Raw genomic sequence first — 24770 nt, 5'->3', positions numbered from 1 at the left:
AGCTACTCAGTCTGTCAATTGATCCCCCGTTTTGACTGCCTCTTCAGGAGGACCTTCTGTCACAGCAGCAGTGGACGGTCCTCCACTCGAACCTGTCTAGCCTCCACCTCCATGCGTGGAGATTGAGCGGCGGCAGTGGATGCCATTTGACCTGCATCCTGAAGTCTGTGATGTCATTCTGACAGCCAGGCGTCCCTCCACTAAGACGGTATACGCCTGCAGGTGGAACAAATTTGTGGCATGGTGCACAGCAAAGGCTGTGGATCCCCTTTCCACCCCTTTTTCTGAGGTTCTCCTCTTTCTTCTTTCCCTGGCCCAGCAGGGCTCTGCTCTGGGCACCATCAAGGGATATCTTTCAGCTGTTTCAGCCTTCTTGAGGCTTCCTGATCAGCCTTCTCTTTTCAAGTACCCTGTTGTAAATAGATTCTTGAAAGGCATTTCTCACATGTTTCCTCCTGTTCCCTTTGTAATGCCTCAGTGGGATCTGGTGGTAACTTATCTGATGTGTGCTCCCTTTGAGCCACTTCATAGCTGTCCTCTTCATCTTCTGACTCTCAAGACTGCTTTCCTGGTTGCCATCACCTCTGCCAGAAGAGTGAGTGAGCTCCAAGCTCTTTCTTCTAAACCTCCTTTCCTCTCTGTTCATCAGGACAAGGTTGTTCTGAGGACTCGCCCTTCTTTTCTTCCTAAGGTGGTTACTGCCTTTCACATCTGACAGTCCGTTACCTTACCCACCTTCTTTCCGCCTCTGCATCCCTCGAAAGAGGAAGAGAGGCTCCACCGTCTGGACCCAAAACGTGCACTCTACTTTTATCTGGATCGCACAAAAAGTTCCGGGTGGAGAGCAAACTCTTCGTTGGCTACGTGGGTGCTAAGAAGGGGCGGCCTGTGCACAAGCGCACCATCTCTTGGTGGGTCGTTTTGTGCATTAAGGTCTGTTATTCCTTGGCGAAGAAGGATCCTCCTGTGGGGCTGAGGGCCCATTCCACTCGGGCCACAGCGGCTACTACTGCCTTGGGACGAGGAGTCTCTCTGCAGAACATTTGTCAGGCAGCTACGTGGGCCTCGCTGCACACGTTTGCCAAGCATTACTGCCTGGACAGCCAAGTCCGGAGAGACGACTTCTTTGGCCGTTCCGTTCTCCAGGCCGTCCTGGTGTGATCTTGGTTCACAGACCCACCACCGGGGTTGGTATTGCTGGGGTATCTATTCTAAGGTAAGGAATCTAACTAACGTGTTTCTTTCAGATGCACAAGTTACTTACCTTCGGTAACAATATATCTGTAAGAAACATTAGTTAGTTAGATTCCTTACCGCCCCACCCATCCTCCGCGTTCTGCGAACCGATATCTAGGGTTATGGTCATTCCTTTCAGAGCCCTTGTTTCATGGCAGCAGTGTCGGTTTCTTGCATGGCTCTGCGTTCCTGGCGCGGAAAGCTATGTACAGAACTGACGTGAGCGCGCGAGAGCGGTGTCTAAGTACTCCGACAACATCATCCCCTCGATCATGATGCCGACGACGGGCGTGGAGCCGCAGACAACGCCTACCGACGCGCAAGGGTACTGCTGACGAAAAATCTTTCCGGATCCAGCCTGACGCCTGGGGATATTCTAAGGTAAGGAATCTAACTAACTAATGTTTCTTACAGATATATCGTTACCGAAGGTAAGTTACTTGTGCTTTGCTGCACTGGGACCTTAATTTGGTCCTCACTTTTCTTATATGTGCTCCTTCGAGCCTTTAAACAACTGTCCCCTCTGGTGGCTTACAATCAAGACATCCTTTCTAGTGCCGATTACATCTAATCAGAGGGTGAGTGAGCTGCATGCTCTATCTTGTACGCCTCCTTATATGATGTATTTTCCAGACAAAGTGGTGCTTTGCACCTGGGCTTCTATTTTGCCAAAGGTTGTGACCCCATTCCATCTGGGTCACTCCATACCGCTGCCTGCCTTATTTGCTCCCCCGCAACCCTTTAAGGAAGAGGAGAGTCTCCACCATCTGGGCCCAAAACGAGCGTTGTCATTCTACCTTGACCGCACAAAAGAGTTCCGGATGGACGACCAACTCTTTGTGTGGTATGTAGGAGCTAAGAAGGGCCGGGCCGTGCAGTGAAGAAAAGGACCATCTCTCGCTGGATCGTTCTCTGCAGTAAAATCTGCTATGCCTTGCCACAGCCCTCTGAGGGATTAAGGGGTCATTGCACCAGGGGAACTGCTGCGACTACGGCTTTGGCTCAGGGTGTCCCTGTCCTGGACATCTGTCAGGCAGCAATATTTGCATCTTTGCACACGTTTGCCAAGCACACTGCCTGGATAGTCAGGTCCGCAGGGACGGGTGTTTTGCCTGTCCGGTCCTGCAGGACTTCCTAGTGTGAGGTATTGGTCCGCAACCCACCGTCGGGATGGTATGGCTTGGGTATCTAATTCAAAGGTAAGGAATCTGCAGCTAGAAGTCTCTATTAGATGAACAAGTTACTTACCTTCTGTAACGCATTATCTGGTAGAGACTCTATCTAGCTGCAGATTCCTTATAGCCCCACCTATTCCTCCACACTTTAGGGACTGATTTTGTTAGGGCTAGGATTACTCCCCTTTTCAGGGCCCTAGTTTTGCACACGACTACGTCAGTTACTTCGTGGCTTTGCGCTTTGGCTTTCGTGGCTTTGGTGTGGAAAAAATATCCAGTACTGATATCTGCGCACCTGGGTCACACCTATATAGGTGACTGCGACATCATAACCGATGCTAACGATGCCGACGACGTCATGTGGAGCTGAATGGAGCCACCCTACGGTGTGCGCAAGGGTATTGCTCGAGCAAAAATTCCAGATCCAGCCTGACGCCTGGAAAATTCAAAGGTAAGGAGTCTCTACCAGATAATGCGCTACAGAAGGTATGTAACTTGTTCTTCTCTCCTTTCCTTTTTTCCCTCTTTGTCTTTTTTGATCTTTCTTTCTTATGCTTCGCTTCTACCTTTAATGTTTTACTTTTATATTTATTTCTTTCATTCATTGCTGTGTCTTTGCTGTTCTTTAATCCTTCTTTTGTCTTTCTTTTGGCCCATTCTTCATTCTTCTTTTTCCTCTTACTCAATCTTTCTCTGCTTCTTTCTTGATCTCCATTCATTCTCTCCTATTGTCTTTCCTTCTCTTCTTTCTGTTTCTGTTTCTTTTTTTCTCTTCATTTCTCTCCTTTCTTTCTGTGTCTTCCTTTGATTTCTCCATTTTCCCCTTATCTCTTTGAATATACCTTTCTCTCTATGTATTGGCTTTCTCTTTTTGTCTTTGTCTCTCTCTCTTTGTCTTTGTCTCTCTCTCTTTCTCCATTTTTCTTATTGGTTCCCTTTAGCTCCTTTCTTTCCATCTTTTTTCTTTTTTATTTCTTCTATTTCATTTTCTTTCACCCTCTTTCGTCCTCTCACTTTTTTCTTTCTTTCTCTCCTCTTTACTCTATTGCCTTTTCCTTCTTTCATTTCATATTTGTGTCTTTCTTTCTTTTACCCTTTATTTATGCTTTATTGTTTCCTACCTAAGTTGTGCTGTATAAATACCATACATACAGTAATTTGTGTGTCATGACACCTGGCCTGTGTGAATGGGAGAGGAGTTATACAAAAAAATGCAAATGCAGATTGAAATGGAATTTAACATTCCCTTTTCAGAATTTGAGAGATGCCTTGGATAACATGTATGATGCCCGAATTCCAAAGCTGTGGAAAAGGATCTCCTGGGATTCCTCAACACTTGGATTTTGGTTCACAGAGTTCTTGGAGAGAAACAATCAGTTTAGCACCTGGATATATGGTGGACGGCCAAATGTGTTTTGGATGACTGGTTTCTTCAATCCACAAGGTATGTATTATTATGAGAGTTTAATATTTCTTAGATCCAGATTGATATTGATATTAATAGTGTTTATAGAGTGCACATTTGTCCGATGGCGTCTTGGCGCTGTTGTCTGCTAGAAATCATAATATGTTCAGCTATTTGAGTGGCAGAGATGCAAAAAGCCAGGTTTTGAGTTTTTTCCTTAAACTGAGGTAATTGGTCTGGTCTCTAAGGTGCCTGGGCATTTTGTTCCAGAGTTTACAGGTGGTGAAGGTGAATCTGCGACCACCCCAGGATGCTTTATTAGTGTTAGGGGTTTCAACTGTTCTTGATATAGCAGAACAAAGGGCTTGACTGGGGGTGTACCATGTAGGAAAGTAGGATCTTTCTGGCATAGATACCCCCACTTTTTGCCTGGTGTCAGTGTGTTTTGACTGTAATTCACTGGGATCCTGCTAACCGGAACCCCAGTGGCAGTGCTCTCTCAATAAATTCCATGGTAAGTACTTTGTACACCCCACAATTAGCATATTAGGGTACCATTGTAAGTTCCTAGTATATGGTACTGAGGTACCCAGGGAATTGGTACACCAGGGGTCTCCCTTAGGCTGCAGCATGTATTATGCCACCCATGGGAGTCCATGCAAACTGTGTCTGCAGAGCTGCCATCACAATCTGCATGAAATGGCGCTTGCATCTTTCACTTTGGATATAAGGTTTCCCTTATATAACGGTCACTGCACATTTTACCTATACAAAGTAAGTAAGACTTTTCTTGGCTTAAGCTAAAGTTACTGTGTTTCCTATACAAAACAACAGTTCAACACAACAATTTTAGGCCCAAAATCGTATAACATGAGTTCCTATGGGAGGAAAAATGGTTATCTGAAAGAGACTATTAGTTATAGATTCCTTTCCTTAGAATTACCCCGAGGCGTCAGACTGGATCCGGATTTTTTATTCTTTTTTGTAGTGTAGGAGAGTAGGGTCTGCAATCCTATGATCACCCAGATTTTTTGCTTTTTGCTTCATTGGTTTACGACTTTCCCTGGCTGTGGGCCTGCCAATCAGACCCACAGCCTAGCTGTTCTCTCTCGAAATTAACACACATGTACATTAGGTGCATCCACTAATTGGAACTGGGCCGCCTTATCAGTCCCTGTATCAGCATACCACAGGTATCCAGGGCATCGGTGTACCCAGGGCCTACCAGGGGCTGCAGCATGTATTATTCCACCCCTGAATGGCTGCCCAAATCTGACACAACTGGCTGCACGACAGCTGGGGCAAGGTGGTGTAATCACCCGTTGCTGTAGGTGTAGTATTCCTATACCTAACCCTAAAATGGACACATGGATTCCTATCAGTCACTCCTATGGCAGGCCTTATCAATCCTGAAGGCAGAGTGCGGGGAATCATGTGGGACGGTGCTCTGGCGCGAGCTGAGCCCGTCGACGGCTTGCGGAACCAAGTCCTAATAGCCGTTCCATGGTGACGCGTGCCAACTACCTTAAAATGCATTATAATCCTCGCGGTTACTTGCTAACTCTGGCATCGCATCACCCACACATGTCGAGTAAAGGTGTCATACGAATTGGAATACGAACCCCTCGCCAATTCTGGTGACGGGGTTAGCATTCCCCCCTTTTAGAGGGGCACGACATGGAAGTAACCTTGAACCCCGGTTAAAGTTGACTCAAGCCTCAGCATCACAAAATGGATGCTGCCACCAGATACAAGTCTGACCTCCTGCTGCTGGGAGACCTTCCAGCGAGGGGAGCTTGGACAAAGGGTTTCCTGTCGAGGGCGGTGTTAGCACCATCCCAGACAGGGTTTGTGTATCCCAGGTAGGCAGGGCTGAAAGGAAGGTGATTGCAAGTGGCACCCCGGTGCTCACTGTGCATAGCCCGGCTCAAACCAGTTTCGGGGGTAACCCTGCCCCTGAGCTGGGGCGAAGCCGGACAAAGGATAGGGGTGTAACCACCCCCCTCCTGGCCCCACCCATAGGTAGGACCTAGTCACGGGCCAGCCCCTTTTCCTAGAATAAAGGTAGGAGCGAGTCCCCTTCCCAAATTGGATAATTCTGAATCTTGAACTACTTTCCACGAAAGGAACTCTTGACTATTTCTGAATACTCTCCCTTGTGGCTAAGGAGTAGCCACCCTGCACCAGCAGGCACCACCTAAGCGCTTGCGGTTTGCTGTACGTCTCTCCCACGGATCAAGCCTGCCCAGCTCGACAAGACCCGGGTTCCCTGCCATCTCTGACCTCTACCTACATCGTCAGCCCAGCTGAGATTCGTAGGTGTGACGAGACCTGCGGGACCGGCCATCTTCAGAACCTGCACGACGCTTATCTAGCACGCCCACCGAGGGACCCTCGAGTGCGTGCACCTAGGGTTTGAGAAGCCCTAACCCTGAGCGGCTCCAGCACCGAAGTCTGCCTCCCCAGCATCCACGAGATCTGCGTGGGGGCCCTTCTGCTCCTTGCTGCTCACCGCGTTGTCTGACCACTCGCCGACCGGCTTGTGGCCCTCTTCACGACGCACCACGACAGTCTTTCATCACTGGTCTGGTTGCTCCAGACTGGCTTTTGCTCCCCTTCAACAGAGGAGTACCTCGGACCCGCCTGGTCCACTCCAGACGCCATCTTGACTCCACCGCGTGGGTTTGCCACTGCCAAGACCTGCTGCCCCACTCCTGGGCCCAGCATCATCGACAGCAGACACCTTCGTGGGACAGCTCGCCCTCCATCCTGGTTGCCGCCGCGCCTCCTGGTCCGAGGAACAGCCGAGTCCGACGTCATCCACTCACCTGGTCGAGGTGACTTCATCCGGTACCTCCCTGGTACCCACACGATCGCTGGCTAGCGGTTGAGAACTGAGTCCCCTCTGCTTTCAGGTTCCCTTCATCACCGATCCAGGCTTGGATCTCGCTGAACATCGACACTGGTCGCCTGCCAGCAACTTCTTCTTTCAGGCTCCTGAGACTACAACGAGGACTCCCGACATCTTGCTGAACCCCACGCAGCCGCAGCCTCTGGGCTAGGTAACTCGAGCATCTCGGTGCTCCATCGTAGGTTCACTCTACAAGTGTCCAGTTCCTTTTTCGTTTAGTCCCACTGATCGGATTCCTCCGGAATCAGTAACTTTAAACTTTCTAACCTCTCCCATTCCACTTGCAGTGTAAATGGTTTCGTGCCCTTCGGGCATTTGTGTAAATTGTGCAACCAGAAGTATTTTCCTAAGAGTTTTGTATTGTGCTTAGCTCCCTGACTCATAAAGAGCCAGGGTAGTCTTGTTATAAATAAATATCCTTTATTTTCATAACAACTTGTGTGGTGTCCTTTCACTTGGCGTTCAAGGGGTATATGTGATGGTAAACAGCTGGCTTAACACGCCCTCTAGAGTTTAGCCTGAAGACTGCTCTTGTCAACGCTACTAGGATAGCTGGTCTATAAGGTTGACTTACAACCAATCATCAATAAGGGTCGTTTGGAATGATACACAGTGATCACTAGAATAGTGAGCACTACATATCAGGCCAACTTCTCACATTGGTGGCAGCGGTTGGGATTTGAGCTTGCTGTTGTTTTACCACACACGTATCCTAAGAACATCAAGTTGAAAGATCACATAAGTACCCAGGTACATATAACTTAACTTAGAATACTCTGAGTTCTACTGAACCAGCTGTTGTAGTGTAACAGGGCTTAGCACACCCTGACTACAACTCTTAGCAAGGGATCAGTAGGTAAACACATAGTGTAGGTAGGTGCATCACTTACACCTCACTATAAAGCATGTCGGTCCACGGAGAGTCTGCAGAGACTCCCTTAGTGGTCATTGACCCTCCACAGGTCATGTCACGATATGCAGCTCTTAGCTTCACGGAGATGAGACAGCTGTGTGCCTCCAGGAAGCTAAACCAGGGTTCTAACCCTACCATCACATTTCTGATAGGTCTCTTAGAGACTTACGATGCTAGGAGGTCCTCTAACACAGGCCCCCCTAATGCTGATGGGAACATGCCTCCCTTAGAGGGAACCCTTGGTGACCCTGACCTCGACCTCCATGGTGAGGAGGAAGAGGAAGAAGAGTTAGCAGGAGACGAGGCAGACGGAGGTCCCGTAGTAGTCAGTAGGCTCACAAGGACCAACTTAAGCAGGCATGAGAATGGAACTGGGGGAGCCCCGGGCCCACGCTCAAGCAGGCGTAACCTTGGGAACGGACGAGCTAGGTCTCTCTCGAGAGGCTCTAACAGATCTGTTCGAACACATGTTTCTCAGGCATCTTCTCAGAGAGGAATGACGTCCCCTCAGAGAAGGGAGCACGAAGCGAAGATGAGGGAAGTCAATCTGAGGATCGAGCGGGAAGAACTTGCCCTCGCCAAAGAAAGACTTGCCTTGGCCCGAGAGCAGAAATTGAGTGGGTTAGATCCCACTGGTGGCAGCATTCTCATTAGAGAGAAAGACAGGGGTATAGATACTAGACACCTGAGTAAAATAGTGCCCCCTTTAAACAAGGGGACGACATCCACAAGTGGATAACTGCTTTGGAGAGGGCTTGCACTGTCCAGTGCGTCCCCCCAAGTCAGTGGGCAGCTATACTGTGGCTCTCCTTTGAAGGTAAAGGACGAGACAAGCTCCTCACTACGAGAGCTGAGGATGCTAACAACTACCAAGTCCTGAAGAATACACTGATTAATGGGTTCGGCTTAACCACCGAGCAGTACCGGGTGCTGTTCAGGGACACCCAGAAAAGTCAGTCTCAGGATTGGACTGACTTTGTCGATTGTGCCACTAAGGCTTTAGAAGGTTGGTTGCTGGGTAGCAAGGTTACTGATTACACAGGATTGTACAATCTTATCATGAGAGAACAGATTTTAAACAACTGTCAGAACCAATTGTTGCATCAGCACCTTGTCGACTCGGAGCTGACCTCTCCCCAAGAATTGGGAAAGAAGGCAGACAGATGGGTCAGAACAAGGGTCAAGCAGAACCAGACTCAGAACCAGGGTGGTCAGAAGAAAGCAGACCAAAAGGGTAGTAACAAGAACGAACAAAATGACCAGAAGTCTTCGACAGGCCCCCAACAAACCAAAGAGGGTGGGGGTCAGGCTTCACAGCAGAAAAAGAAGACTCCAGAAGGCCAGTCAAAAAGGTGGTGCCAATACTGTAAAAGTAAGACTCACTGGTTTAGTGAGTGCACCAAGAAAGGAGGGCAAACTCCTGCCACTGCAGCCCCTAAGGCACCTGCACCCCCTAGTACAGTCAGCAGTGGTAGTGCGCCTCCCAAGGCATTAGTTGGGTTAACCTTGGGAACTGAGGGGAGTGACGACTTAGTTGGCACGCTCACTCAGGCCGTCCTTGTCTGTACAGGGGATATGGATATGTCACCTGATGCCAGTCCCAATACTTTGGGCAAATACAGGCAGATGCCTTTGATCAATGGAAAAGTGGCTCAGGCCTACAGGGACACTTGTGCCAGTGTCACCATGGTGACGCCTAACTTTGTGGACCCTGGACAGATCATGCTAGGTACCGATTACCTAGTGACCAATGCCAGCAATGTCACTACCAATCACAGTATGGCAGTTGTTGATTTCTCCTGGGGAGGGGTAAGTGGCCTGAAGAAAGTTGTGGTTAGTTCAGACCTCCCCATAGAATGTCTGTTGGGCAATGATTTGGAAACGTCACAATGGTCAGAAGTGGAGCAGAGGACTCACATGGAAATGTTAGGCTTGCCAGCACATGTCCTTGCTGTGACCAGGTCACAGGCCAAAAGATGCCCCACTGAACAGGTGCTGGATCCTGGAAGAACGGACCAGACACCATCCAAGAAAAGGAGCAGTAAGGGTAAGGCCTCGCCTTCCCCCTTGCCCCAGGTCGTGGATCAAGTCTCTGAGGAGGCTGACCCTAAAGAACTAAGGGAAACTGAGCCAAAAGAGCTTGAACCTGGTCAGGTTGAGTTTCTGGGCTCAGGGGGACCCTCTAGGGAAGACCTGGGAAAGGCACAGTTAGACTGCCCCTCACTTGAACCCCTCAGACAGCAGGCTGCTGCTGAGGCTGCAGGGAACGCCACAGGTACACACAAAGTGTACTGGGACGATGGACTCCTGTACTCCGAGGCAAGAGACCCCAAGCCTGGCGCGACCAGGAGGCTGGTCGTCCCCTTGTCTCTGAGAGGTTTTCTTCTTACCTTGGCCCACGAGATTCCCCTTGCAGGTCACTTAGGCCAGAATAAGACTTGGGACAGAATTGTTCCACACTTTCACTGGCCCCACATGTCCGAAGATACGAAGGAGTTTTGTCGCTCCTGTGTCCCTTGCCAATCCAGTGGTAAGTCAGGTGGCACGACAAAGGCCCCCCTCATACCACTGCCGGTGGTGGGGGTGCCCTTTGAACGGGTGGGGATCGACATTGTCGGACCAATGGAACCCCAGACAGCATCAGGGCACAAGTTTATACTGGTGGTGGTGGACCACGCCACCAGGTATCCTGATGCTATTCCCCTTAGGACCACTACAGCACCTGTTGTGGCACGAGCCCTAGTTGGAGTGTTCTCCAGAGTGGGCTTCCCTAAGGAGGTTGTCTCTGACAGAGGTGCAAACTTCATGTCGGGATATCTGACTGCCATGTGGAAGGAGTGTGGTGTCAACTACAAATTCACCACACCCTATCACCCACAATGCAATGGGCTTGTTGAGAGATTCAACAGGACCCTAAAAGGGATGATTCATGGACTACCTGAAAAGCTTCGGCGGAGATTGGATGTCCTGATACCCTGCCTCTTGTTCGCCTACAGAGAGGTCCCGCAGAAGGGGGTTGGCTACAGCCCTTTTGAACTTCTGTTCGGACATCCTGTAAGGGGACTCCTTTGTTTGGTAAAGGAACGATGGGAGAGACCCCTCAAAAAGCCGGCATCAAACATTGTGGACTATGTGCTCGGTCTCCGCTCGCGGATGGCTGAGTACATGGAAAAGGCATCTAAAAACCTGGAGGCGAGCCAAGAATTACAAAAAGCTTGGCACGACCAAAAGGCTGTCCTGACTATGTATCAGCCTGGACAGAAGGTGTGGGTGCTGGAGCCAGTGGCCCCAGCAGCACTCAAAGACAAATGGTCTGGGCCCCACACAATCATTGAGCAAAAGGGAGAGGTCACCTACTTGGTAGACCTGGGAACTCCCCGGAGCCCCCACCGGGTGCTCCATGTAAACAGGCTCAAGGCATATGTCGACAGGGAGGGCATGGGCTTGCTCATGGCCACAGATGAGGGACAGGAGGAGGAGAGTGACCCTCTCCCGGACCTGCTCTCTCAGAACCCTGACGATGGGTCAGTAGATGGTGTTGTCTTTTGTGGCAGCCTCTCTGGACATCAACAACAGGATTGTAAACAGGTTCTTCAATCCTTTCGACATATGTTCTCTCTGACACCCAGTCAGACCAATTGGTGTACCCATGAGGTCGACACTGGGGACAGTTTGCCCGTAAAGAGTAAAATCTATCGACAGCCTGATCATGTCAGAGACTGCATCAAGACAGAGGTGCAGAAAATGTTGGAGCTGGGAGTCATTGAGCCCTCGGACAGCCCCTGGGCTAGTCCAGTAGTTCTCGTGCCAAAACCTCACACCCAGGGCGGTAAGAAAGAGATGAGGTTTTGCATGGACTACAGAGGCCTCAATGCAGTCACTAAGACTGACGCCCACCCGATACCAAGAGCAGATGAACTTATAGACCGGTTGGCTTCGGCCAACTACTTAAGTACATTTGACCTGACAGCTGGGTATTGGCAAATCAGGTTAGCTGAGGAGGCCAAGCCCAAAACAGCATTTTCTACCCCGGGTGGGCATTATCACTTCGTGGTAATGCCCTTTGGTTTGAAAAATGCACCTTCCACCTTCCAAAGGCTGGTGAATCGAGTTCTCACTGGGTTGGACGACTTCTGTGCGGCGTATCTGGACGATATCGCTGTCTTTAGCTCCACCTGGGAGGATCACCTGGTCCACCTGAGGAAAGTGTTAGAGGCCCTGCAAAAGGCAGGCCTCACTATCAAGGCCACTAAGTGCCAGATAGGGCAGACACAGGTTGTATACCTGGGCCACCTTGTAGGTGGAGGCCAGGTTCATTGGAGAGCAAAATACAGGCCATCCAGGACTGGGCTCCTCCAACCACCCAGACTCAGGTTCGAGCTTTTTTGGGCCTGACTGGTTATTACCGGAAATTTGTCAGAAATTATGGATCCATTGTGACCCCGCTAAACGATCTGACAAGTAAAAAGATGCCAAAAAAAGTTCAGTGGACAGCAAGCTGTCAAAAGGCATTCGATGACCTAAAGCAGGCCATGTGCACAGCACCTATCCTAAAGAGTCCAGACTACTCCAAAACATTCATTGTCCAAACAGACGCTTCGGAGTTGGGTGTGGGAGCTGTTCTATCTCAGCTGAATTTTGATGGTCATGGCCAGCCCATAGCTTTTATTAGCAGGAGGCTGACCCCCAGAGAGAAGAATTGGTCAGCTATTGAGAGGGAGGCCTTTGCTGTGGTTTGGGCCCTGAAGAAGTTGAGGCCATACTTGTTTGGCACTCACTTCAAGATTCAGACCGACCATAAGCCCCTCTTGTGGCTAAATCAAATGAAGGGTGAAAACCCCAAACTACTTAGGTGGTCCATTTCCCTACAGGGGATGGACTTCACAGTGGAGCATAGACCTGGCACTGATCATGGCAATGCAGATGGGCTCTCCAGGTATTTCCACTTAGAGCAAGAAGACTCACCTGGTCAAGGTTAGCTTATTGTCCCAAAGTTTGGGGGGGGTCATGTAGGAGAGTAGGGTCTGCAATCCTATGATCACCCAGATTTTTTGCTTTTTGCTTCATTGGTTTATGACTTTCCCTGGCTGTGGGCCTGCCAATCAGACCCACAGTCTAGCTGTTCTCTCTCGAAATTAACACACATGTACATTAGGTGCATCCACTAATTGGAACTGGGCCGCCTTATCAGTCCCTGTATCAGCATACCACAGGTATCCAGGGCATCGGTGTACCCAGGGCCTACCAGGGGCTGCAGCATGTATTATGCCACCCCTGGATGGCCGCCCAAATCTGACACAACTGGCTGCACGACAGCTGGGGCAAGGTGGTGTAATCACCCGTTGCTGTAGGTGTAGTATTCCTATACCTAACCCTAAAATGGACACATGGATTCCTATCAGTCACTCCTATGGCAGGCCTTATCAATCCTGAAGGCAGAGTGCGGGGAATCATGTGGGACGGTGCTCTGGCGCGAGCTGAGCCCGTCGACGGCTTGCGGAACCAAGTCCTAATAGCCGTTCCATGGTGACGCGTGCCAACTACCTTAAAATGCATTATAATCCTCGCGGTTACTTGCTAACTCTGGCATCGCATCACCCACACATGTCGAGTAAAGGTGTCATACGAATTGGAATACGAACCCCTCGCCAATTCTGGCGACGGGGTTAGCATTCCCCCCTTTTAGAGGGGCACGACATGGAAGTAACCTTGAACCCCGGTTAAAGTTGACTCAAGCCTCAGCATCACAAAATGGATGCTGCCACCAGACACGAGTCTGACCTCCTGCTGCTGGGAGACCTTCCAGCGAGGGGAGCTTGGACAAAGGGTTTCCTGTCGAGGGCGGTGTTAGCACCATCCCAGACAGGGTTTGTGTATCCCAGGTAGGCAGGGCTGAAAGGAAGGTGATTGCAAGTGGCACCCCGGTGCTCACTGTGCATAGCCCGGCTCAAACCAGTTTCGGGGGCAACCCTGCACCTGAGCTGGGGCGAAGCCGGACAAAGGATAGGGGTGTAACCACCCCCCTCCTAGCCCCACCCATAGGTAGGACCTAGTCACGGGCCAGCCCCTTTTCCTAGAATAAAGGGAGGAGCGAGTCCCCTTCCCAAATTGGATAATTCTGAATCTTGAACTACTTTCCACGAAAGGAACTCTTGACTATTTCTGAAGACTCTCCCTTGTGGCTAAGGAGTAGCCACCCTGCACCAGCAGGCACCACCTAAGCGCTTGCGGTTTGCTGTACGTCTCTCCCACGGATCAAGACTGCCCAGCTCGACGAGACCCGGGTTCCCTGCCATCTCTGACCTCTAACTACATCGTCAGCCCAGCTGAGATTCGTAGGTGTGACGAGACCTGCGGGACCGGCCATCTTCAGAACCTGCACGACGCTTATCTAGCACGCCCACCGAGGGACCCTCGAGTGAGTGCACCTAGGGTTTGAGAAGCCCTAACCCTGAGCGGCTCCAGCACCGAAGTCTGCCTTCCCAGCATCCACGAGATCTGCGTGGGGGCCCTTCTGCTCCTTGCTGCTCACCGCGTTGTCTGACCACTCGCTGACCGGCTTGTGGCCCTCTTCACGACGCACCACGACAGTCTTTCATCACTGGTCTGGTTGCTCCAGACTGGCTCTTGCTCCCCTTCAACAGAGGAGTACCTCGGACCCTCCTGGTCCACTCCAGACGCCATCTTGACTCCACCGCGTGGGTTTGCCACTGCCAAGACCTGCTGCCCCACTCCTGGGCCCAGCATCATCGACAGCAGACACCTTCGTGGGACAGCTCGCCCTCCATCCTGGTTGCCGCCGCGCCTCCTGGTCCGAGGAACAGCCGAGTCCGACGTCATCCACTCACCTGGTCGAGGTGACTTCATCCGGTACCTCCCTGGTACCCACACGATCGCTGGCTAGCGGTTGAGAACTGAGTCCCCTCTGCTTTCAGGTTCCCTTCATCACCGATCCAGGCTTGGATCTCGCTGAACATCGACACTGGTCGCCTGCCAGCAACTTCTTCTTTCAGGCTCCTGAGACTACAACGAGGACTCCCGACATCTTGCTGAACCCCACGCAGCCGCAGCCTCTGGGCTAGGTAACTCGAGCATCTCGGTGCTCCATCGTAGGTTCACTCTACAAGTGTCCAGTTCCTTTTTCGTTTAGTCCCACTGATCGGATTCCTCCGGAATCAGTAACTTTAAACTTTCTAACCTCTCCCATTCCACTTGCAGTGTAAATGGTTTCGTGCCCTTCGGGCATTTGTGTAAATTGTGCAACCAGAAGTATTTTCCTAAGAGTTTTGTATTGTGCTTAGCTCCCTGACTCATAAAGAGCCAGGGTAGTCTTGTTATAAATAAATATCCTTTATTTTCATGACAACTTGTGTGGTGTCCTTTCACTTGGCGTTCAAGGGGTATATGTGATGGTAAACAGCTGGCTTAACACACCCTCTAGAGTTTAGCCTGAAGACTGCTCTTGTCCACGCTACTAGGATAGCTGGTCTATAAGGTTGACTTACAACCAATCATCAATAAGGGTCGTTTGGAATGATACACAGTGATCACTAGAATAGTGAGCACTACATATCAGGCCAACTTCTCACATGTAGCAGTACCCCTGCGCGTCAATAGGTGGTGTCAGTCGACTCCGCATTCGTCATTGGTGTCGTGGTCGCCGGGATGATGTCACGGTATCTACTTAGACGCCGCCCTCGCAAGCTGACGTCAGTTCTTTCTTTTTCCGCTCCAGCAAGCACAGATCCAAAGAGAAGGGTACCTCCAGTCATTTTTTGACTGCTATTTTTCGCCTTTTGCTGACTTCTTTTTTGAGTCGTGTTGACTCCTGGTGCACGTAGAGATGCCACGTCAGACCGGCTTCAAGGCTTGTGACTCCTGTCACAAACTGATGTCTGTCATGGACCGCACCTCGTGTTCTTCTGGTGTCTAGAGAGTGACCACAACCCAAAGTCGTGCTCCGACTGCCGGGCCATGAACCCAAAGTCTTTTCGGGAGCTGTCCTGAAAGCTTCTCAAGGCCCGGCAGTCCTCTCCTCGCTGCTCAAGGTCTCGGTCAAGAGGGAGGATGCAGGACCAATCGCGGAGTCATCACCACCACTCTTCGTCGAAGTCTTGGTCTTCGGGTAAGTCAAAGCACAAGAAGAATATGAGGAAGCATAGTCACTCTTTGCGTTCTCCCCATCTGTTGGCCGATGCGACGCGGGATGTGGATGGTGCTCATCCTACGGCTCCACCTGCGGAGCCTGCTGGGTCTGCTCCGAGCTTCCCTCCCTTTCCGGGAGACGGGGCAACCCCTGTCCAACTTCGTAGTTTTTACAAAGCCCTTCATTCCAGCTTTGGGCTGCCCGAATCTACTGGTGAGCCTTTGGGCCCCGGGGACTCATTTGGGGGCTCTAGGCCTTAGTTCGAACCCGGCGGTTCAGGCCTGGATCCGGATCGGCGCCGGTCAACATTACGACACCTTCTCCGGTGCCGAATCCGATATCGACACCTCTGCCACCTCCGACGCCGGTTGTGTCCCCAGCCGGAGTCGACCCCGGCCTCAATCTCGACATGGACACGGAGCCGCACCGACGTTGACCAACCGCCGGATCCGGCACCAACCTGTACTTTTGTACCATTGTTCTATCGTGGTGCTCCTTATCGCCAACCAGATGAGGGTGAGGAGGACTGGGAGGGGTCTGTGGACCCTCCTGTAGACCAGTTGGATGAACCGGACAGGAGAGAGGAGTTGGGTGATGCCAGTGGTCTGGACACCTCACCAGACCTTGGTATGATTTCTCCCACTACTGTGGCTACGAAGGAGGGTGCATCTTACGCTGTGGTGTTGCGTAGGGTGACTGAGGCCTTGAACCTTGAGATTCCTACGGTGGCAGTCAGAACCAACCTCCTAACAGAGGTGCTTCATCCGGCAGCGGCCTCTTTGGAGCCCTTCACTGACATCCTTCTGGGCACCTGGTCCAGGCCCAGCACAGGGGCTCTTGTGGATAGGATGAATGCCTGATGCCACCGCCCGGCCCCGGGCAAGCCCATTTTCCTCTCCCAACACCCTCCTCCTGCGAGCTTGGTAGTCCCAGCCTCTACATCCAAGGGTGCATTCCCTACTGCTCTCCCAGATAGGGAATCCAAAAAGCTGGCCCATCTTTGGAAGAAGATGTTTTCTTCCGCCAGCTTGGGACTGCAATCGGTGAACACCGCATGTCTGTTGGGCAGTTACAACCACTCCGTGTGGGACACGGTTGCGCAGGTGCTGCCACAGTGCCCAGAGGAGGCCTTGGCCACTCTCTCCTGTGCCGTTGCTGAGGGGAGAGATGCAGCCAAGTTCGCCATTCGGTGTGGACTGGACACTGCCGACTCGCTAGGCAGGACGATTTCCACGTCGGTGTCCTGAGACGCTACACCTGGCTGAGGTCCACTGGCTTTACGGGCAATGTCCAATCATCTCTTTTGGACATGCCCTTTGATGGCTGTCGCTTGTTTGGCGACAAAGCGAACAGCACGCATGAGCGTTCTAAGAATTCTAGGGCTGCGGCCAGATTTTTAGGCCTCGCTACCACCCGTCCTGCACAGTCTGCTTTTCGTCCCTTTCGTATCTAACGGAAGGGGTCCCCTGCCACGTTCCGCCCAGGGCCACAGGCCTGCGTAAACCGATCAGCCTCTGCGTGGCTGGGGATGTGGGACCCAGCATCGTGGATCAGGGGGCCAGCGGGTGGGCCAGTCCATCAGTGCCCCCTCTGCAGCGGCCTCCAAACCTTCCTAGTCCGACCCTCCAGGGCCACCAGTTGCCAGTGGGCGGCAGTATTCGCCATCACCTCCCCCACTGGCAGAACATCACATCAGACAGGTGGGTTTTGCAGATATTCCAAAGGGGCTATTACCTCCCCTTCGAGACTACCCCTCCCTCCATGCCACCTCAATACGATTGCATGTTGGAGGATCATTTGGCCCTTCTCTGTCAGGAAGTTGCGGCTCTCTTGGCCAAGGGAGCCCTCAAACGCGTCCCTGTGCCAGAAGAAGGTCTTGGTTGATATTCCCACTACTTTCTGGTACCCAAGAAGTACAAAGGCCTGCATCCTATCTTAGATCTCAGGGACGTCAACTGCTTCCTTCGGAAGGAGAAGTTCAAGGCGTTGCATTTCCTCAGGTTCTGTCTGGATGGTAGCGTTGGACTTGCAGGACGCCTATTTTCACATCCCCATCCTGCCAGCCCACAGGCGTTACCTACGGTTCATGGTAGGCTATGAGCATTTTCCGTTTACCGTGCTCCCCTTTGGACTTACCAGTGCCCCTTGGGTGTTCACGAAAGTGATGGCGGTGGTTGCAGCTCATCTGCGCAGATCAGGGGTTCCAGTCTTCCCCTATCTAGACGACCGGCTGTTGAAGGTGGGCTCGCCACAGGCTGTCGTCTCCCACCTCCAGACTACAGCGGATCTCCTGCATTCGCTGCGGTTCACTATCAACGTGCCAAAGTCACACCGGAGTCCCTCTCAGAAGCTCCTTTTCATCGGAGCGGTCTGGAAACAACGCAGTTTCAGGCTTATCCTCCTGAGCAGCGAGTCTGGGATATTCGGGCTATAATTCTGATCTTTCAGCCTCTATCCAGTCAGAATGACCCTGCAGCTGCTGGGCCTCATGGCCTACTGCATCTTGCTGTTGGATCATGCCAGTTAGCATATGCGGGCACTGCAGTGGGACCTGAAGTTCCAGTGGGCACAGCGTCAGGGAAATCTTTCTGATTGCATATAGGTCATTGCACGACAATTGCAGAGGTGGCTAACGAACCAGGATTGGGTCAACGCCAGATCCCTCTCCCTTCCCCAATGTGGTGACAGATGCATCACTTCTGGGGTGGAGCAGCCACATGGGAGAGGCGGAGATCAGAGGCCTCTGGTCTCTGGCGGAGTCTGGGCTCCACATCAACCTTCTGGAGCTCCGGGCGATTCGTCTTGCACTGAAAGCATTCCTTCCCTCTGCCCGGGGAAGAGTAGTGCAGGTGTTCACGGACAACACCACCGCCATGTGGTACTGCAACAAACAGGGTGAGGTGTGGTCGTGGACCCTATGTTAAGAGGCTCTTCGCCTCTGGACATGGCTAGAACATCTGGGCATATCCCTGGTGGTTCAACACCTGGCAGGTTCACTGAACACCAGGGCGGACAAACTCAGCCGCAGGTGCATGAGGGATCACTTGGAGCTGGTGCAAGGTCTCTTTCAGCAGTGGGGAGAGCCTTGGTTATATCTATTTGCCACAGAAGAGAACGCGCAATGTCAACAGTTCTGCGCTTTGGAGTTTCCAAGATGGCAATCGCTCGGCGACGCTTTTTGTCACGAGTGGAGTTGCGGTCTTTTATACGCCTTTCCGCCTATACCACTTCTGCCCAGAGTGCTGAAGAAGATCAAGCGCGACCGGGCCCAAGACAATCTTGTGGCTCCGGATTGGGCACAAAAAGTCTGGTATCCCGAGCTCTTACACCTTGCCATCGATCCTCCGATCCAACTACCTCTCCGGGAGGATCTTCTGTCACAGCAGCAGGGGGTGGTCCTCCATCCAAAACCTGTCCAGCCTCCACCTCCTTGCGTGGAGATTGAGTGGTGATAGTTGACAGCCTTTGACGTTCCTCCTGAAGTCTCTAATGTTATCTTGGCAGCTAGGTGTCCCTCCACTAAGACGATATACACCTGAAGATGGAACACATTTGTGGCATGGTGCATAGAAAAGGCTGTGGGTCCACTCTCTGCCTCTCTTTCTGAGGCTCTTTTGTTCCTCCTTTCTTTAGCCCAGCAGGTCTCTCCTCTGGGCACCCTTAAGGGCTATCTCTCAGCCATCTCAACCTTTCTTTGGCTTCCTGATCAGCCTTCTCTTTTCAAGTCCTCTATTGTAATTAGATTTATTAAGGGCATTACTCATCTCTTTCCTCCTCTTCCTTTCGTAATGCCTCAGTGAGACTTGAACTTGGTCTTAACATACCTTATGTGCCCTCCTTTCGAGCCGCTACATAACTGTCCTCTCGAACTTTTAACTTTAAAAACTGCCTTTCTAGTTGGCATCACGTCTGCTCGCAGGGCGAGTGAGCTTTAGGCTCTGTCTTCTAAACCTCCTTTTGTAGCTGCTCATCCGGGCAAGGTTGTCCTAAGAACCAGACCTTCTTTTCTTCCCAAAGTGGTTACTTCTTTCTACATTGACCAGACCATCACTTTGCCCACCTTCTTTCCGCTTCCACATCCTTCGAAAGAGGAAGAGAGGCTCCACAGTCTGGATCCAAAACATGCGCTTTCTTTCTATCTGGCTACACAAAAACAGTGGTTCTGTCGGGTGTACCAACTATTTCTTATGAGTACGTTTAGTGTCGATATACTATTTTACAGTCTTCAAATATTCGTATATCAGCTATCTAAAATAAGGAACACATAGCAAATAGTAAACAGTAACACACGTGACACAAATTGCTGTCTACTCTTGTTTTATATAAATTGAATCATTTATATATATTCACACATTTGTAAACATGGCTGTCAATACAAGGTGAGGTTCAAAGTGATATGTGATCAGGTGACATTTGTGCTCAGTGCTAGTGTTTAGTGCTCAATATGAACAGCGTGGTTAAAATATTTACATGGGAAAAATAGGCCAGATTATTAGGAGAAACACAGTGACTCTGCTGCCTTGTATATTAATTAATCTTTTGCACACAGAGCCTTGGTTAATCTGGACCATGCGAAGGCGTCAACGTTTCAACCCAAACTATGCTCCATTAAGTAGTCAAAGCGGGTCTTCATCAGGACACAAATGGGGGTTGGGGGTCACAGCCCACAAAGAGCTAGAGTGATTCCTGGCTAATCATTCATCTTGTGGTGCCTGGTAGTGAATTAACTTGGCCCAGGCGATGTGGATCGAGTCAAAAGATTGTCATAGTGGTGAGTCTAAATGTCTTGGATACGCCAGCAAAGGAGGACGAAGAGCTGCAGTGCGGAAACAGGCATGTGTCCTGTATGATTGCTGCCGTCTATCTGGATCACACAAGACAATTCCGGGTGGGTGACCAACTCTTTGTTGGCTATGTGGGTGCCAAAAAAGGTCGGGCCATGCAAAAACGGACCATCTCTAGGTGGGTCATTCTTTGCATCAAAATGTGCTAACCTTTTGCAAAGAAGGAGCCTCCAGTAGGACTGCCCGTCCATTACACTAGGGCGACGGCGGCCAATACTGCTTTGGGACATGGAGTTCCCCTTCATGATATCTGCCAGGTAGCCATGTGGGCATCACTGCGCACGTTCACCAGACACTACTGCCTGGATTCTGAAGTCCGGAGAGACTGCTTCTTTGGCCATTCAGTTCTTCAGGACTTCCTGGTGTCAACTTGGTTTGCAGACCCACCTCCAGGGTTGGTATTGCTGGGGTATCTATTCTAAGGTAAGGAATCTATAACTAATAGTCTATTTCAGATGAACAAGTTACTTCCCTTCGGTAATGATATATCTGTAAGAGACATATATTAGTTATAGATTCCTTACCGCCCCACCCATCCTCCCCGTTCTGCGAACTGACTTCTAGGGTTAAGGACTTCCTTTCAGGGCCCTAGTTTTTGTCCACCAGTGGTCAGTGTCTTGCATGGCTCTGCGCTTCTGGCGGGGAATGTCGTGCAAAGAACTGATGTCAGCGCACGAGGGCGGCATCTAAGGAGATACCGCGACATCATCCCGGCGACCACGACGCCGACGACGAACGTGGAGTCAACTGACGCCACCTATCAACGCGCAGGGGTACTGCTACGAAAGATTTTTCCGGACCCAGTCTGACGCCTGGGGGTAATTGTAAGGTAAGGAATCTATAACTAATATATGTCTCTTACAGATATATCGTTACCGAAGGTTAGTAACTTGTTCATTGGTTCCACATCTTACAAGTGAGAGTTTTGGGGGTTAGGACCAAGGTCTAGGTTGGCACTCAAGTTGCACCACCAGCGGCACTGGAGCGACCAGGTGAGGTGCAGGGGCCCAATGTTAGCCAATGGGGCTAAGAAGGCCTTCGGTTAGGGACTGCATATGAGCAGTCCGCTCGGGTGTTGGAGCAAAGATCCTGGGGTTAGGGTTAGCACTGCAGGGACAACAATGAGCACAGGAGCTGTACCACCAGCGGCACTGGAGCGGCCATGTGTAGGGCGCCAAGGAGATGTCGGGGACCCTATGCTTCTCAATGGAGACCTTTGCTTCTGCAAAGTTGCTGCAGGCTCGGGGAGAGAGACTTCCTGAAGGCGACCACAAGCTGTAGAGGTAAGTTGGGTTCTTGGGGGATGCCAGGACACCATTAGTTGAGCCACCCAAGCCCGTGGGCTGTCGGGTGCAGGGGTGTCTTCTGGCGTCTGGTTTTCTTACCAGCTCCGGTCAGGGTTGGGAGGACCCTTCAGGTGGAGGCTGCTGGCATCATCGTGAGACCTGAGGGAGGTCGTTGATCACCCGATCCCTGGTCAGGATTGCTGGGCAGACCACCGCGTGGTGTTGGCCGCTCAAACTCGGGCTGTGGGTGTCAGGTGCAGAGTAGTGCAGAATCGCAAAGTCACCGGTATCCTGGTTCTGGTCTTGGAGTCTTTGTTAAGCCAATCCGGTGCTCACAGGAGACAGAGTCTGTAAGGTGAGTGCAGAGCAGGTCCTCCGGGCTCTAGGCTGCTGCTGGTTGCTGGGCATGCTGGGTTCTTCGCTGTAGGCAGGTCGGGCGGACAGGCTAGTAGGGCTGGGGCCAAAGCAGTAGGTGTCTTCTTCTTCCTGGGTCAGCATGGCTCTTCGGTCCCTCCTCTTTCTTCCTCGAATCTGAGGAGGCAAGGTCCAGGGTGGCCCCTAAATACTAGACTTAGGAGTGTTAAAAGGAGTGTGCGGGTCTGGACTAATGGGTCCCTTTCTTGGGGTGGGTGCACCCCGTATTATGCCACCCTCCAGTGGGACGAAGCATGAGCCTCTCCCTAACTGGCTGAGTCCCCTCCTCTTCAGATGGAGGGGACTGAGATGTGCGCCTCGCCTCTCCCACCTGAGATGTGGGGTTGGCAAGGGTGGGCACACCTCTCTTCCTAGCTTGGTTTTCCCACCGATTTACCTGCCCAATTTGGGGGGCAGAACCGGTGAGAGCCAGTTGCTGGGGGCAGCAAAAGGCAGGGACAGTTTCCAAGGGCAGCAGGCCTTTGAAGCTTCCTCTTCGTGGATCAAGGCCATCCTGGGGGGAGGAGAAATTACACCTCTGCCCAGGATGGGCTTTGTTTCTGGACCCAGAGAGCGGAGGCTTTAGTTTCTACTCAGGGGTCCAGAAACCTGTCTGGTGGTGGCAAATGGCAGGCAGTCATTCTAACCACACCAGGGCTGGTTGTTTTTCAGGGGGCATCTCTAAGATGCCCTCTGAGTGCATTTTACATGAAATCCCACACTGGCATCAGTGTGGGTTTCATGTGCTGAGAAGTTTGCAACCAAACTTCCCAGGTTTAAGAAAAGCCATCATGGAACTGTGGAGTTTGTAATGACCAACTTCAAGACCACATACTCTTTATGGCTTTACTAAACTTACAATGTCTGAGAATGGGCTTCGACGCTGTAGGGGAACAGGGCTCATGCCACTGTACTCACACCTGATGGATAGTGCACCCTGTTAGAGGGGTGGCTTACCTAGGCCTCGGCAGTGGGTTGTAGGCATGGCACACAGAGATGTGTACTATAACATCTGAAAGAAACACGTTAGTTAGATTCCTTACCTTAGAATATCCCCAGGCGTCAGCCTGGATCCGGAAAGATTTTTCATCAGCAATACCCTTGCGTGTCACTAGGCGTTGTCTGCGGCTCCACGTCCGTCGTCGGCGTCGTAATCGCCGGGATGACGTCGTCGGAGTATTTAGACGCCGCCCTCGCGTGCTAACGTCAGCTCTTTTTTCCGCGCCAGTAAGCGCAGATCCGGTAAGAGCATACCCTTTAGTCACTTTTTGACTAAACTTTTTGAACTTTTTTGGTTCATCTTTCGAGTCGACCTCGACTCCTGGTGCCGGTAGGGATGCTCCGTTTCAAGCCATGCGACGCCTGTCACCGACTGATGTCGGTTACGTATCACCACCGTCGGTGTCTCTACTGCCTTGGGGCCGACCATGATGCCGAGTCATGCCCCGACTGCCGGGCCTTGACCTCGAAGGCTAGGCAGGAGCGGTCCCGCAAGTTCCTCGAGGTCCGGCAGTCGGCTCCACGCCGCTCGAGGTCCCGGTCGAGGAGGAGGTCGAGGGACCGGTCACGGAGCCGCAGCCATCACCGCTCGTCGGGTTCAAAGTCCTCGTATTCAGGTAAGTCGAGACACAGTAAAAAGAAGTCGAAGAAGCGACATTGCTCTTCTGACTCCCCTCGCCGGTCGCGCGACTCGGCTGAGTGTTCAGGTGGCACGACCCCCGCGGCTCCATCGGAGCCGCAGGAGTTGCATCCGGCCCCATATCCTCTGGTCCCTGGGCCTAATGCGAGATCCGGGACTTCCTCGTGGCCATGGGGAGTCTCGCTCCGCCGTCGAGGCCTGCCGGTGCGCCTTCGGGCCCCGCAGGTCCGACTGGGAGGCCTAGTGAGCCGGCGGCTCCGGCAGCTCCGGCCCCGGTGCCGTCGTCGACTTCGGTTCCGACGCCGCAGGCCCCCGTGGGATCCAGGTCTGGAACCCGGTCGACACCGGTTAACCTTACGACCCCTCCGCCGGCGGCGACCCCTATGGTGCTGCCCCTGGCACCGTCTTTGGACGATGTCGTCCCCAGTTTCAGCCCCGGTCCGGGTCCGGCGTCGGAGCGGTGCCGCCCGGCGCCGTCTCCGGCGCCCATGGATGAGCAATTCATCTACCGCCCGGCTCCGACTTTTCAACCTGTCTACCAGGAGTCGGATGACGGGGATGACTGGAAGGGGTCTGAGGACCCTCTGGCACAGCAGTGCCAGTTTGATCAGGACTAGGCAGAAGAGCTGGGGGATGCCAGTGGTCTCGACACCTCCCCTGACATTGGCTCCATTTCTCCTCCCTCCGTGGCTACGGAGGAGGGTGCAACCTATTCTGTGGTGCTGCGCAGGGCTGCCGAAGCCCTTCATCTGGAGCTCCCTGCAGTGGCCATGAGGACTATCCTCCTCACTGAAGTGCTTC

The 24770-nt window shown here is 51.9% G+C and overlaps 1 protein-coding gene across 1 annotated transcript in view; it reads left to right on the top strand.

The window, feature by feature from the left end:
* DNAH8 (dynein axonemal heavy chain 8) overlaps window positions 1-24770 on the top strand; it is a 13985216-nt gene that overhangs the window by 13619104 nt on the left and 341342 nt on the right. The window contains exon 91 of the mRNA XM_085610239.1: window positions 3666-3855. Coding sequence (XP_085466365.1) covers window positions 3666-3855 — 190 coding nt within the window. The remainder of the gene's footprint in view (window positions 1-3665; window positions 3856-24770) is intronic.

This window comes from Triturus cristatus, chromosome 6, assembly GCF_964204655.1.
Source record: "Triturus cristatus chromosome 6, aTriCri1.1, whole genome shotgun sequence".
Taxonomy (NCBI): Eukaryota; Metazoa; Chordata; class Amphibia; order Caudata; family Salamandridae; genus Triturus; species Triturus cristatus.
Note: the sequence above shows the minus strand (reverse complement) of the source record. Positions and strands in the feature narration are given on the sequence as shown.